This window comes from Odontomachus brunneus, unplaced genomic scaffold (assembly GCF_010583005.1).
Source record: "Odontomachus brunneus isolate Ranch 3 - 2012 unplaced genomic scaffold, Obru_v1 Obru_scaffold_050, whole genome shotgun sequence".
NCBI classification, from domain to species: Eukaryota; Metazoa; Arthropoda; class Insecta; order Hymenoptera; family Formicidae; genus Odontomachus; species Odontomachus brunneus.
The window spans coordinates 1,069,945-1,083,439 of record NW_022639500.1 but is presented as its reverse complement, the minus strand read 5'-3'; the positions used below and the strand labels follow the sequence as shown (position 1 = coordinate 1,083,439).

The window sequence follows — 13,495 nt, the reverse complement described above, 5'->3', positions numbered from 1 at the left end:
CGCGGATGCAATGTGATTTTTTTTTTTTTTTTTTTGAGCGGGAGAGAATTCACGCGGAATAATCGATGTATAGTTGGCGCGTGTTCGGTTAAACCTATTGTTTCACATTGATCACTAGTTTCCACACGGTGCAATCGCCGGCCGTTTTCCCATTTTATTCCGCATCTGCGTGTCCCGGGACGTTATTAAAAACATAGTGAGGCGTCGCAAGTGTTCTCCATCGCGCATCACCGTGTATCCCCCTGGTCATCTTTTTCCAGTAACACGTTGGAAATGCGGGCGCGCTCGCACTCTCTTTCTCTCTTTCTCTCTCTTGCTCTCTCGTTCGCTGTTGTTTCGGATCGAGTTAATCCGCGGGGAAACGCGCCGCGAGCGAAAACCGCAACAAAAATGAGGCTGGAAATAACCGAAGAGCAGAGAACTGCCCGACACATGGCGCGAGAAACGCGGATCATCTCGTGCGCGCGCGCGCACTCGTTATTGTGAAAAGTTTTTTACGAACGCAACACACAGCGCCGTAGCAATTTTCTTACTTGGCGGGTCGCGTTGAAGTGTACGGCGCGATAATAAAAGGCAAGCGAGCGCATATCGATTGAGGCTCTGGTCGGCCGTCAATATCTCAATTTTCCGACTGTACCGTTGCGTCGTGTCGCGTCCACGTCGGCAGTTACGAAGTAATTTCCACGTTCTAATCCGGCATCAGGAACACACCGGCGTCTTGCGGTTCGCATTAGATTCAGAACACTGAATAGAGCGGGCACGACGCTCGATTGGTTTGCGGTCGCGTCCCTTAGTAATGAGCCCCGCAGATGGCACGTCTCAGGAAACCCATTAGAATGATTCTAAACACCGTGACCAATCTCTGCGCATGGATCGATACGAGAGAATCGGTGTCGGCCGATCGCGCCCACTTTGTTTGTTAGGTGTGACGCGCACGTTGCTCTGCACGTTGTTCTTTTTCAACAATTCACCAAATATCGAAATGATCCCTCGACCGTGATGTTCCTCATCTTATTGCTGCGCCAATAAAATTCTAAGTGATGTGAACTCCAAGTATATATCCTTCACCAGGTTATTTTCTTACCAAGTCCCAAGGCGAAATTTTAGTCCCACTTTTGACCTGAGCTTTCCAATGTCTGTATATTCTGAAAGATTCGCGTATCTTTAACACAAATGGAAACTGAAGTCCTACTCAGCGCCCCAAATGATAGAAAACGCGAAGCATCACTGACAGGTTCCAAAAAGAATCTCCCGGCAAAGCTGGTGGGTTCCGAATAGAATCAAAAGAGGTTGACACGAACTTCAAAGAGTATCATAGCAGACGTTAAATCGAGGTCAAAAGTAGAATCAAAATGCGACTCAGTGAAAAAATGTAACGCAACACAGCGTAAAGAACTTACCTGCGATGAGAGAGAGAGACGTAAGTCCAACTGCAGGTCGAAGAGAGGCGCGCGTGAGCGTGTGTGTGTGATAGGGATTGGGGATATGCGAAATCAAGACACACATATTAAATGCTCTCTTTCGGCGTGTTCACATTTATTCAATAAAAAAAAATCAAAACGTACAATAATGGTACGGCGACGCGTAGCGGCTGCCGTCGCGATTAACGTTGCGTAACGTTACGATATATCGATAACTATATAAAAGTGAAAAAATCTGTACAATATATGAAAGACATGCGGGTAGCGGAGAGATGCCCCCGTCCCTTTGCGCACCCCCGTTGGCCGACGTCACGCCCCGTAGGCGCCGTGTCACGAGAAAAACGAGCGCGTCGAAGGATAAGAACAGAGAGACAAAAAAAGAGGGAAGTGTGCATAAAGGTCGGCTCGTTGCAACGGCATTTAAGGCGCCCCGTCGACCGGCGGTCGGGCAACGGACGCGAGAACGATTCGTAAAAAAGTAAAATCGACCACGGGGTGTGGTAATAATTACAAAAAGATAAAATGTTACATGATTACAATAATAATAATAATAATAATAATAGTAATAATAATAATTACGCTGTAATAATAATAAGAATAATGCTATTAGAGCAGTATTAGAAAAAAAAAAGAAGTGATATAAACGTAGTAATCTGTGTGTCGGAACCCCCTCAAGTATCTCACGAATCTCGTCGGAACGGAAAGGTGATCGCTCGATAACGCTCTTAACACATCGTCGATAATCAACCGAACAGACCTATCAGACAGTTTCAGCGGTAATACAATACAATAATAATGACACTAATAAAAAATTCGGGGTGATAATAATAATAAAAATTCTTAATAGTAGATATAATAGATAATAATTATACACGTTCGCGCATATAGTACTCTTAAAATCATACTCAATAAAATTAATAACATGAAAAATTGTCATAAACTAAAATCAAAAGTAATCAATAACGCACTGCCTATAGTGACTTAAATAACACAGCATCGTATGATTAGGTTCGCGCGCGTCAGGCACGCGTCGGCTGCTCTTTTTTTTTTTTCTTTCTCTCTCTTTCTCTTCTTTCACATATAGTCGCTCATCGCTCTCTTCAATCCGCTCGAGATAATCGGGAGCGACCCTCGAGCGAGCGATTTCGCGAGAGGAGCCGAGGCACGTACCGACGATCGCGCGACCATATGTTCGGTTATAAAAGTAACTTGGATAGAACGCGAAGGGGAGAGAGAGAGAGAGAGAGAGAGAGAAAGAGAAAGAGAGAGAAAAAGAGAGAGAGGAGAGAAGAGGAGGGCGCGAGAAGACGAAGAAGTGGAGGAGGAGCAAAGCAAGAGGGAGAGACGGAAGGTCGGAGAAACGAAGAGATTTGAAAGCGAAAGAGTCCCCGCACTCTCACGCGGATTACGCGGCGACCCCGACTGCAGTCGCTGCTCCCGCCCTAGAAGACGGGAGGAAACGGGGAGACAGGAGGAGAGAGAGAGAGCGCTCGGGACCTCTGCTTGCTCTCCTACGCGCCTCAAGAGCACTCCCGGGCCGCTCGGAGAGCGACGCAATTCGCGTCTTAAGCCGAATCTTAATTGGAGGCGAGACGAGAAGCAAGAAAGAAAGGGAGGAGAGAAGAGAGAGAGAAAAAGTCGAAGTGAAAATGACGCGAAGGGTGACGAAAGAGGGGAGGGGGAGAGAGAAAGAAAGAGAGAGAGAGAAGTGGGTCGTTACGAAAGAATGGAAAAGGTCGAGATTGACAGAGAGGAGATAGAGAGACAAAATAAAAGGAAAAAAAAAAACAAATAACAGTACCGCTCTCTTTTGCTTAAATCTGCGCACTAAGGAGGAGATTATTATTACATAATACTATATATATATATATACTTGTATAATATATCACGTGACCGCCGTACATCTTCCGTCCAATCACTCGCGTCGGGAGAGTCGAGAAGTAAAACGAAAGATATACATGTACGTCTTCAAAGGAAGGAAAAATCGAAGATAAGTCGCGCGCGTGCACACGTATACACACACACACATACATACATACATTCTCTCTTTTTCTACCTCACATACATCGATAGAAAGAAGAAGGAAAAAGGAAAGCACCTCAAGCGTCGTGCAAGCGCTCGCATCATTTCTCTCCTCATTTATTTGGTCGCTTCTTTGGATTGGTCAGCTGGACGAAAATTGATCGACAAGTTGTATTGTCTCTTTACTGTGCTTTGCTTCCTTTCTCTTTTTTTTTGTCTTTGTAATCGTGCACACAGGTCGTGATCCCTGCGACAGTTATGTTCTTTATAATCGTCTTACTGATTTCACCTCCTCTCTACCTCTCTTTCTCTTTCCCGACACGTCACGCACGTGTCGGAATTTATTTGCAGTCCAGACTCTATCACAAGGCAGCTGCGAGCTTTACATACGACTTGAGAAACCTATAAGAAAGGGAAATTGCGGCGGTCTCAAAATTTCTATCTTCCGTTATCTCGGATAACGAATACTACCTCTCGTTCACTTTATTCACTTTATTCGTTTTACTCTCCTCTTATTCGAACATACGCATTCTCGGTTGATCCGAACCTTCTCGCTCTTGCTCTCTCTCTTTCTCTCTCTCTCTCTCTTTCTCTCTCTCTCTCTCTCTCTTTCTCTCTCTCTCCCTCTCTCTCTGATCGATCGACCCATCTCTGACTCCATTTTCTTTTTTGCGCTGGAATAACGAATAGATCTCGGCGGTCTGTATGGTCCACGGGACATTTGGCTACGAGTAACGCATTTCGTAGGCATTCAGAGTTTACGAGCTTCTCGCTACTTTAAGTGGAGCACGAAAGATTACACAGCGAAGGAATACAGGCGAAGGCGGCCCACCGAGTGCGACTCGTTCGCCCCTCGCTCACTTTGCCCCCGGCTTGTCCTTGCTCTTTTCGCGTAGATCGTGCAAATTATTCGAGAGCGACGTGAAAGACGCTCTCTTAAGAAAGAGAGAAGGATTCAACGAGAATTAGAGGCGGTCAATATCTGCATGTATATTATATATTTTCCAAAGTTTTTTTCGTGTGTAACAGAATTACAGTGTAGAAGTAAACGGAATAAATAGTGACGGCGCGAGTCGCGATTTCGAGGACGAGGTGGGCGCGGGAGCGAGTCGTTCTCGGGTGACCTCGGGAAAAGCGGGCTTTCCGAGTGGCACGGCGACAAAACGATCGACCTAGCCGGCTATCTTACGGAGAAAAAACGCGAAAACCGTGGGCGATGGTTGGCACCTGACTGTGGCTGGAGCGACAGAGTAATCGCGCGAAGGTTCCCTTACTTCTAGACACGAGTAGTAGTACACATCCGAAGAACGTACAACAGTCATTTTATGGCAAACTTATACAGTCTGAGCAAATGAAATTTCTCGTTAAGATCTTAGACGATTACAATAGTATTAAAGGGCAAGGGTATGCTTTCGCGTGTGAATCGTGTGTATGTGTGTCTGTATGTGTGGATGTATGCATGGGTGTTGTGTGACGAGTGTATATACATGTATACATGTCAGCATATATGTAATATGTGATGCTGCGTACACATGTACGACGAGCTCTGCTTTCAATACATGCGAAAATTTACGTGCTATTTGAACCGGGGCTCGCCCGCTCGTTCACTCGTTCGCTCTCGCTCGCTCGCTCGCTCGCTCGACGCGAAAAGATCGCAGCGCGAGTCGACCGATCGTCGTCGACTCGCGAGGGTGTCCCTGGCGCGAGGACGCGGCCCGCCCCGGTTGAAATACTGCTGAAAAGATCAAGTATCTCCTGTGCGCGTTACGGCGTACTACAATAATTTATTACTGGTAGAAGTGGTCTTACAATGACACGGGCGCCTCGATCGAGGGCGACACTCACTCGCTCCGCCGTTCGCCCGCTCGCACACGTTGCTCGCTCCGTGCGATATCCCGCGGGAGAGTCTCGGCGAGATAGGGTGAACGGGAACGCGCGGGCGAATTCAACGGAAACGTCGTCCCCGATGCCCGGCTCGAACTTCCGATATCTCGGGATCGCGATTACAGAAGAGGCGAGAGAAAAGCGCCTCTGAGGAGGAAGGAGGGAGACTGATCGATATTATTTAAAAAAAAAAACAAAAAGTACATATACATATATTTTCGCAAATATATATATATATATGCGTGGGTGTATATATATATTTATATATATATATATATATATATATATATAATATGTGTATGTATATTATGTATGTAGAGGGGGAAAAATCTCGATCTCTCTTAGAAAATACGCGTCGTTAAACAAAAATACAAATCTCAATGGTTGGTCCGATAAGACTAGTCGATTATCTCTTTACAGCGCCGGGGAGTTTAAGAACTCGAGCCTTTACACTGGATGCGCGCGACGAGTATGTACTAACTAATAATATAATATGATAGTAATAAAAATAAAAATAATAATCGTTGATAATAATAACGATCGCGATGGATCGTAATAGTACGTCGTAGGTGATTAATGAGTGCGAACGCTGCGATAAACAGTTTTCGTTGTTATAAACCTATCTATTTGAGTAAGATTGCTACAACAACGTCGTTATCCCTCGTCTTCTCTTCTGAATAAATGTTTCTCCCTTTCTCTCTCTCTCTTTCTCTCTTTTTCTTTCTTCTCTCTTCAATTGCTTTACAATCCTATACTTTATTTAACTGAGGTATACGGCCAATCGATCGCCGACACCGTCCGTTCTGACAGTAGCCGTGGTGAATGAAATGAAAAAGGAAAGAAAATGTCAAGAGGAAAATCGAGAGATAGCAGAAGGAGAGACGACGACTTCTCGTGCGTGCGGATGGGCGGAAACGAACGGCATCGGCCATTTGGACTCGCCTGACACAATCGATACCTCCGGGAGATCATATGAAAGATTCATTAATAAGATAAGGTTATTAACGTTACGATTACGAACTAGGATGCGCGCATGCACGCGCTCGCGAACACGTATTACGAGAGAGGGGATTCAGAAGAGAGAATGCAAAGGAGAGATAGAAAGAAGGATGCACTAAGAGAGAACGTACCGCGTAGAACAAAACAGGACGAAAGAAATCCGACGAGAGAGACGCAAAACCATGATTTCGCACATTAGCGAGAGTACATTGGATCGTGTCCCCGGGAGGGGAGATTTTTATATTCCTGCTCATAATGAGAGGAGGGGGGGGGGGAAAGGGGGCAATATTATATAATATTCGTATAATTACTTCGTTATTATAATCGGATATTTTATTAATAATTACGAGATCACAGTGACGCTTTGACGCGCGGGGATCTCGGGTGGGCGGGCTGTCTCTGCCGTTTGATTCCATGTTTGTTCCTTTCCTATTCTTTCTGTCCTCTCGCCGCACAAATCGGGTTCGATAGGGTGCGGCGAGTAGGGTGCGCGTGTGCCGCGCGAGATCTTTAGTGATACGCAAAGAGACCGGCTCTCGTGGAATACACACAGCCCGTCGCGCGCTTACTTCTCTTCCCCCGTCCGCTCCTTGTTTAGGGGGCGCGCGTGAAATTGATCTCGGTGTGGCCCTCGACGAGCGACAGCAAATCGACAGCCTGCCCCCCACGATCCACATAGTCACAGTTACAGCTTATTTCTCACCTTGGACCTACGTCCTTCGACCTCCATCGATCTCGAAGAACCGCCATTTCTCCAACTCCACCATAAACACCACCCTCCCCGCTATACTTTCTCTCGGGGGTTCGCGCCCCATCGAAATATATGACTCTCCGCGCACACATACACACACACATACACACACAAAACGGGTTATCATCTCTCGAAACAATATTTCGATTATCCCAAATATACCATTTAAAATATATATATATATATATATATATATATATACTTCTTTCATATATATATATATATACGCGTCTTCCATTATATATATATATATATATATGTTTATCCATATATAATTATTATATTTTTCCATATGGCTGACTACTATCTAAAAGTGCTTCTACAGAGTGTACCGTTTCTAGCTGGTAATTAACTGTAAAAAAAAACAGAAAAACGAATGAACGAACAAAGAAGGTAAAAAAAAAATAGAAATAGAGAATACCGGGAAAAGAGAAACCGTAGTGCGTTAGTGCGTTTACGGTCCCCGAAAGAAGCGACTATGTACATGCGCCTTGTTTTCTCACTTTCAATTTTCCTTCATACGTACATACACATGCATATATATATATATATATTCCTGTCTTTTTCCTGTTTCATCAACACTCCTCCCTCGCCAGGCCAAACGGCGAGAGGGGGAGGGGAAACGGGGGCTCGCGAATTCGCTGGTGCCCTTTTTCCCTATCTACGGAGTAAGAGGATTAAATGCGTGGCCACGACCCTTTAGGCCGTCTCGAATTCGCCGCGCTGCAGGAAAACGGGAATTTTGGTTCCCTTTTGGTCGGAATGCAACAACCACCACGAGAAAGAGGTGCTTCTCGGCTCTCGTGGCCCTCGACAGACGACAGACGAACACTACTTATCATATCAATATGTATACACGATAATCTTGTACCATTGCGTGCTCTCTCCATGAAAGGAGCAAGCGGCACAGAGGGAACTCGACCTGAGCTAGATCGAAGATTCTACTGGCGGGAACGGGACGCTTCGCGCCGTCGAATCCGAGTCGACGACTTCCACGTTTGTCGCGATACGGCTATCGACAATTCTTAACAGCTCGTGCGAGCTGCCGACGAGGCGCGAATTAACTCCGGCAATTTTCACGTGCCGATTTCGAGAGACGAATTGGCGTAAAATTGCGAGTGCTCGGCGGCTCCTCGGCGAAATTAGAATCTTGCAACGCGTGTTTTAAAATCTCTCACGATATCTCTGTGAAAAAGTTTTTTTTTCTCAAAAATAATATTATCATTATCATAATTAAAAATTAATTTTACTCTCCAAATCTCCGCGCGTAAAGTCGCTCGAAAAAATAATGGAAATTAGTTTAATTTCGCTAAATAACGGTGCGTTCGAAATACAACTCCGACGGATCCGACGGGGTGGTCCACGTTCCGCGGGAATAGATCTGAGTTCCTGATGAGCGGTGGCTCGCGAGAAACACGACAGAATGTAGCGACATACAATGAGAAACACACGATAAATCTAAAAATCCGCGCGTCGAGATCAGAACGGCGCGTCGCGAACACCTGCGTTTCGCTGTTCGAACGGTTCCGCCTCTCCTTCTTCCTCTCCCTCTTTCTCTCTCTCTTTTCTTCCTTTCCATGAGAGGAGAAAACATCACTCTATCTACTCGCGTCTTTAGAGATTACTTTCGCGCGTTATACGGACACACTGACGTTTATTGACTTTCCAAAAAGCCGCTCCCGCGGAAGCGTCTGGCGAGAAGTCGCTTATCTCGAGGTGACGGTAATATATCTCGCAACCGCGTAGCGTACATTTACCCCGAGACGCGGCCCTACCAGATAGTAGAGAGAAAAATCTCTGTATATGTATGTTTGTTCGTATGTGTGTATGCATATGTGTATGTGTGTGTGTGTGTATCGCCTATAAATAAATACTATGGTCCTACACACTGGAATACCTCGACAACGGAGTACGTCACGATCCTATCAATAGGGAGACAAAGGGAAAACGCGATAGACTGCAATCGGGACGAGGGGAAAGCGCAGGGACGAATGTGCAACAACACAGCAGCCTCGATAGTTTTGGTCTCAGCCTGCGACCGAACGAGAAAGCCCGAGGATACGCGTTTCACATTCCTCCGTCGCTCACCGGGCCACACAACCACCCGCATCCACCGTTCCCGCGCTGTAGAGAAAGCCCTAAGAAAATTCGCGAGACTCGCGATCTCGCGAAAAATTGAGACCCTCTGGATCGCGCAAACGAATGCGAAACAACACCGAGAAGAGACCGAGCACCGGCCGAGATACGCGCCAAGTTCGAGATCGGAGATTACGTTAGGTCGTGCGCAAACACAGAGCGACGGCGAAGAGACCATCGTCCTCGACGTCGTCGATAAACGTGAAGCGGAATTGCGAAGCGGTGACGCGATATATGCGGAGGGAATCGCGCGGAAGAACGAGAATAGCGAGTAGAGAGAGAGAAAGAGAGAGTGTGTGTGTGAGTGAGACGAGAAACGGTTCGTCGACAGGCGGGAAAAAGGGCGAAGGAAAGAAGGAGAGAAAGAGAGAGAAGTATGGAGATATATAGACAAGTTATTAGAAAGGACACAGGGGAAAGAGGGAGGTGCTCCTTCCGATGTGCCGCGAAAGGCGTCCTGCATGCGACCAGGGCCACCACTAATAGCTAAGCTACCGGAGATCATTTGAAAACTGTCCACGGGACTCGCAGCTAGCCAATTAAGATGCCGCGATCCTCGGCCTATCGATTATCTACTTTAACTATTAACACGTTGACTTATTACTGAGTGTTTGCGTAATTACTTTAGATAAATCCTCTATACACACGCATACACGCACATAGACACATGCACATATACACACGCACGCACGCACCCGTCCATACATACACACACGTGCATGCACAAACGCACGTACACGCAGGTTGCTCCCCTATCCGTCTCCACCACCTTGCACGTCCTCGCTCTCGCGTCTCACCTCCTTATATCATTTCTTAACATTTTTGGAATACACGTCACACCCGACGTCTCTCTCTCTCTTTCTTTATATATACATATATCTCGCCAGCGCCGTAGCGACGTCTTGCGAGGTTCGATCGGCCGTCTAGCGACGACTCCTCGGTCCCTCATCGAGTCCCTCTTCTCTCCAGCGCGCGATATCATCCAACGCGTCTCTCTCTCTTTCTCTCTCTCTCTCTCTCTCTCTCTCTCTCTCTTTCGCTCTCTCAATCCTTCCCCGACCAAGTGCCTCCCTGACGAAAAACGTACCTCGCGAAACGTCGCGGGGCGACGTCGTTAAAAAAAATCCCGCTCGGCCCACCACGTCGACCGGGAGAGACCGCGTTATCTACAACAAGCCGCACACATCGAAGGGTCTCTCTCTCTCTTTCTCGTTTTCTCTACCGGCAAGACCAAGAGAGGGACGGACGCGCGAAGAGAAGACGGAGAATATAAAAGGGGCCTGCGTGGGTGGTCCGCCCTTCTCTCGTTCCCGTAATCACACTACTTTATTTAATTCTCTTTATTTATTCGTAATGAGATCATCATTTGATTATTGGGTTTAATCCTCTTTGGATCTCGTCCTTAGCTCCCCCCGTCACTCCTAAATAATACCTCTTCCTCCTCGTGTCTCGGTCCGATCGCCGCGCAATACGCAATTCGGTTACTCTGGTCCTTCCGCCCCCCGCCCCGCCCCTCCCCCCTACCTTACCCCGCGCGTCGGGGGCTATCTCCCCTAAAACTATAATCCCGCCCCTTCGGCCTCCTACACACCTACAAAGTTCATCCCGCGGGGCGAACTATCGCCACGAACGGCGATCCACACGTTCGAGATAATTCCTGTCCGCCCGTTCGCCTCTCGCACCCCGCATGAGAATGCACCCGGTGGACTCCGCCGTGTCGCTAGCCACCCTCGCTTCGTCATTCGCGCGACGATCACAGTCGGAACTTGTCCGCGGCGAACCGACGAATCGCGAGTGTCCACTGCGAAACGGTGATGACATTCTTTTGCACACACCTTGACATTCTTTATTTTCTTTATTATTATTTTTTTCTTTAATAAAAATCTTGCTCTTTTCTCTTGCATAAATTTCACGAACCCACCCGAGGGAACGCATTCAACAGGGAGAACAACTTTCGATTTATCGGCTCATCATTACTCGTGCGGATCATATCGTCACCATAATCATTATAATTGACGTGCCGATACTTTGTAATTTCTTTCATCATATTAAACAATGAGACGGTCCCTCGGGAATCAATCAAAATTGACCAAGCGCATTCTCGCGGTGGCGTAGCGGACGAGCCGCGCGACGATACAAAAAACGATTATACAAAATACAATCCGAGTGGATGCTCGAACGAGAGATGGCTCGTGATCCTCGACGCGCGCGCGTTCTTGCTTTCTTTCTCTCGCTCTTTCTCTCTTTCACTCTCTCTCTCTCTCTCTCTCTCTCTCTCTCTCTCTCCTCCTCTCTCTTTCTTTCTCTACCTCTATCTCGATGAAATCCGCCGTTCGATCACGAAGAGAGATCCGGGCTGTAGATCCCATCCTTCTCTCGGCGACGTCCGATGCGTTCGATCGAGAATTCCGGGGATCATCCCGGGTAGGAGTCGGTAGTTTTACTGGCGGTCCATGCGGTCCGCCGCCTCTAACAGTTCCCAAACGCCGTGTTGTGCCGGGTGCCGACACGGCCGCTTAATCGGGCCGCAGGACCGCCGGTGTCATCCGGGACGACGGCTGGGCGAGACCGGTGCGTCTATCGTAGGCGGGAGACGAGTCTCCAGCCTAGGTACAGGGCCACCGTTGCCCAGAGGGTCTCGCGCAACGGCGCCGGGATCAGCAACGACAGCAAGCTGTCGGTGGACGACGAGTTGCTGTTGTGACCGCTTGACAGGCCCGAGCCGATCACCGGCAGTCGCGCCTTCTCGATCTCAGCGTCCTGCAACAAACAAGGCAGCAACGCCGCTCGCTCAGTATCACCTTGCCTACTCTAGACCGATTGGGTTAGGTCTGTTCTTTCAGCTGAAACAGGTTGCACTTATTGTTCATGGAGTGAGACAAGTGAAACCTGATGCTGCAAGGCAAAAGAGTGCAGTTCTAATAAAGCACTGATTCGGCTAAAAAGGACAGGCCTATCGGGCGTTGCTGATTTTGCTCGCTGAGGCGCGCTGAAACGTGATTTACTCTAAAAAAACTGTGCATATGTGTTTGTGGTTTCGCGATGTCTACGTGGGTGAAACGGACGGCTCGTCTGCGCGGTGGAGGGTTACCCGAAAGGCACGGTTAAATCGCGCGTCGGAATATAAAGTACAAGAATCAAATGAAATGAACTCGAAACGAGCACTTAAGTCGTGATACCGTTAAAGCATCTCCGCGAAAGCGAGAACGATCGGGAGAATCGGACTCGCTGAGTGAACCAAGTTTCTCCGATACTCTGGCGAAGATTCGACGAAGGCGATCTGTCGCAAGTCCTCCGCAGTAGAGCCGGGGAGGTCGGGCAGCGCCACGGGGTCGAACGCGCGGGATGGCGCGGGGTTAAGGGGTTTCCTAATTGGGAGTGTCCTAATTGGACGGAATTACCGACGATCCGGCACTCTCTTTCTTTCTCCCTCTCATTCACGGCTAAGTCTCCGGCGGGGAAGAAAAAAAAAAAAGGAATAGAGAAAAGAAAGGAGGAAAAAGCGGCACAGTCGTTTTATCGAGTCCCCCTTAGCTCTGCGAATTTACACGAAGAGGAGACGACGACGACGAGTTGTAGAGGGGAAAAAAATCGCGCCGCTAAAGTCTACAATGTCTACCACCCCGGGTAGTTAGTTCCCTGTCTCCTTTAGGAACCGCGCAAACCACTCGCTACGACGACGGAAAGGAGGAGAGGAAAAAAGTTCAATTAAACCTTGCTTATTAACGACACTAATTATCCAATTAACTTCCATTCTGCTGCATCGGCCGCTGATGCTGGCAGACTACCGGTGTTGTCGGGTGTTGCGTCAAGGTTTCTTGCCGGGAAACGCGAATCGTTGTCGCGCGCAACGAGGAATCTCGTTAGGATGATGCTTACGAACGATACTTATTGGCCAATTAACCCGCGCTACCTTGAATGTGAATCCGAAATAATGATTCGCGGCATCGGGCGCGGCTCGCGCAAGAATTCCGCTTTGGAGAAACGCGCGCGACGAATCTTGCCGCGTCAAAGTTCAACGTAGTCTGTCGTCTTGACTTCCCGCTGCAGCATCTTGCTCTTGGAGGCGTCATTAGGACGCTTCGAGCATCCTAATGAGCACCACAGCTCATATATGAGCTTACTATAGTACTGACACTCGTATAGATGCGCTTTGATTGAAAGAAAAACACGCGTAAATTAACGCGGTGTAGTCGAGAATGCGATTAAAAATATCTCAGAAGTCGACGAAATATTTTACGTAAAATGTAGTGTAACGTATGGGTGCGGAGTTCGCGGGGAG

At 47.7% G+C, this 13,495-nt stretch overlaps 1 protein-coding gene and 1 long non-coding RNA gene across 3 annotated transcripts in view; one reads left to right on the top strand and one right to left on the bottom strand.

Moving 5' to 3' along the window:
- LOC116845258 overlaps positions 1–13,495 on the top strand; it is a 366,503-nt gene that overhangs the window by 173,664 nt on the left and 179,344 nt on the right. The gene's annotated exons all lie outside the window — the stretch shown is intronic.
- LOC116845254 overlaps positions 1,508–13,495 on the bottom strand; it is a 50,679-nt gene continuing 38,691 nt past the window's right edge. For both annotated transcript variants that reach the window (XM_032817737.1, XM_032817736.1), the window contains exon 4: positions 1,508–11,973. In XM_032817737.1, the coding sequence (XP_032673628.1) occupies positions 11,791–11,973 (183 nt within the window). In that variant the 3' untranslated portion in view covers positions 1,508–11,790. The remainder of the gene's footprint in view (positions 11,974–13,495) is intronic.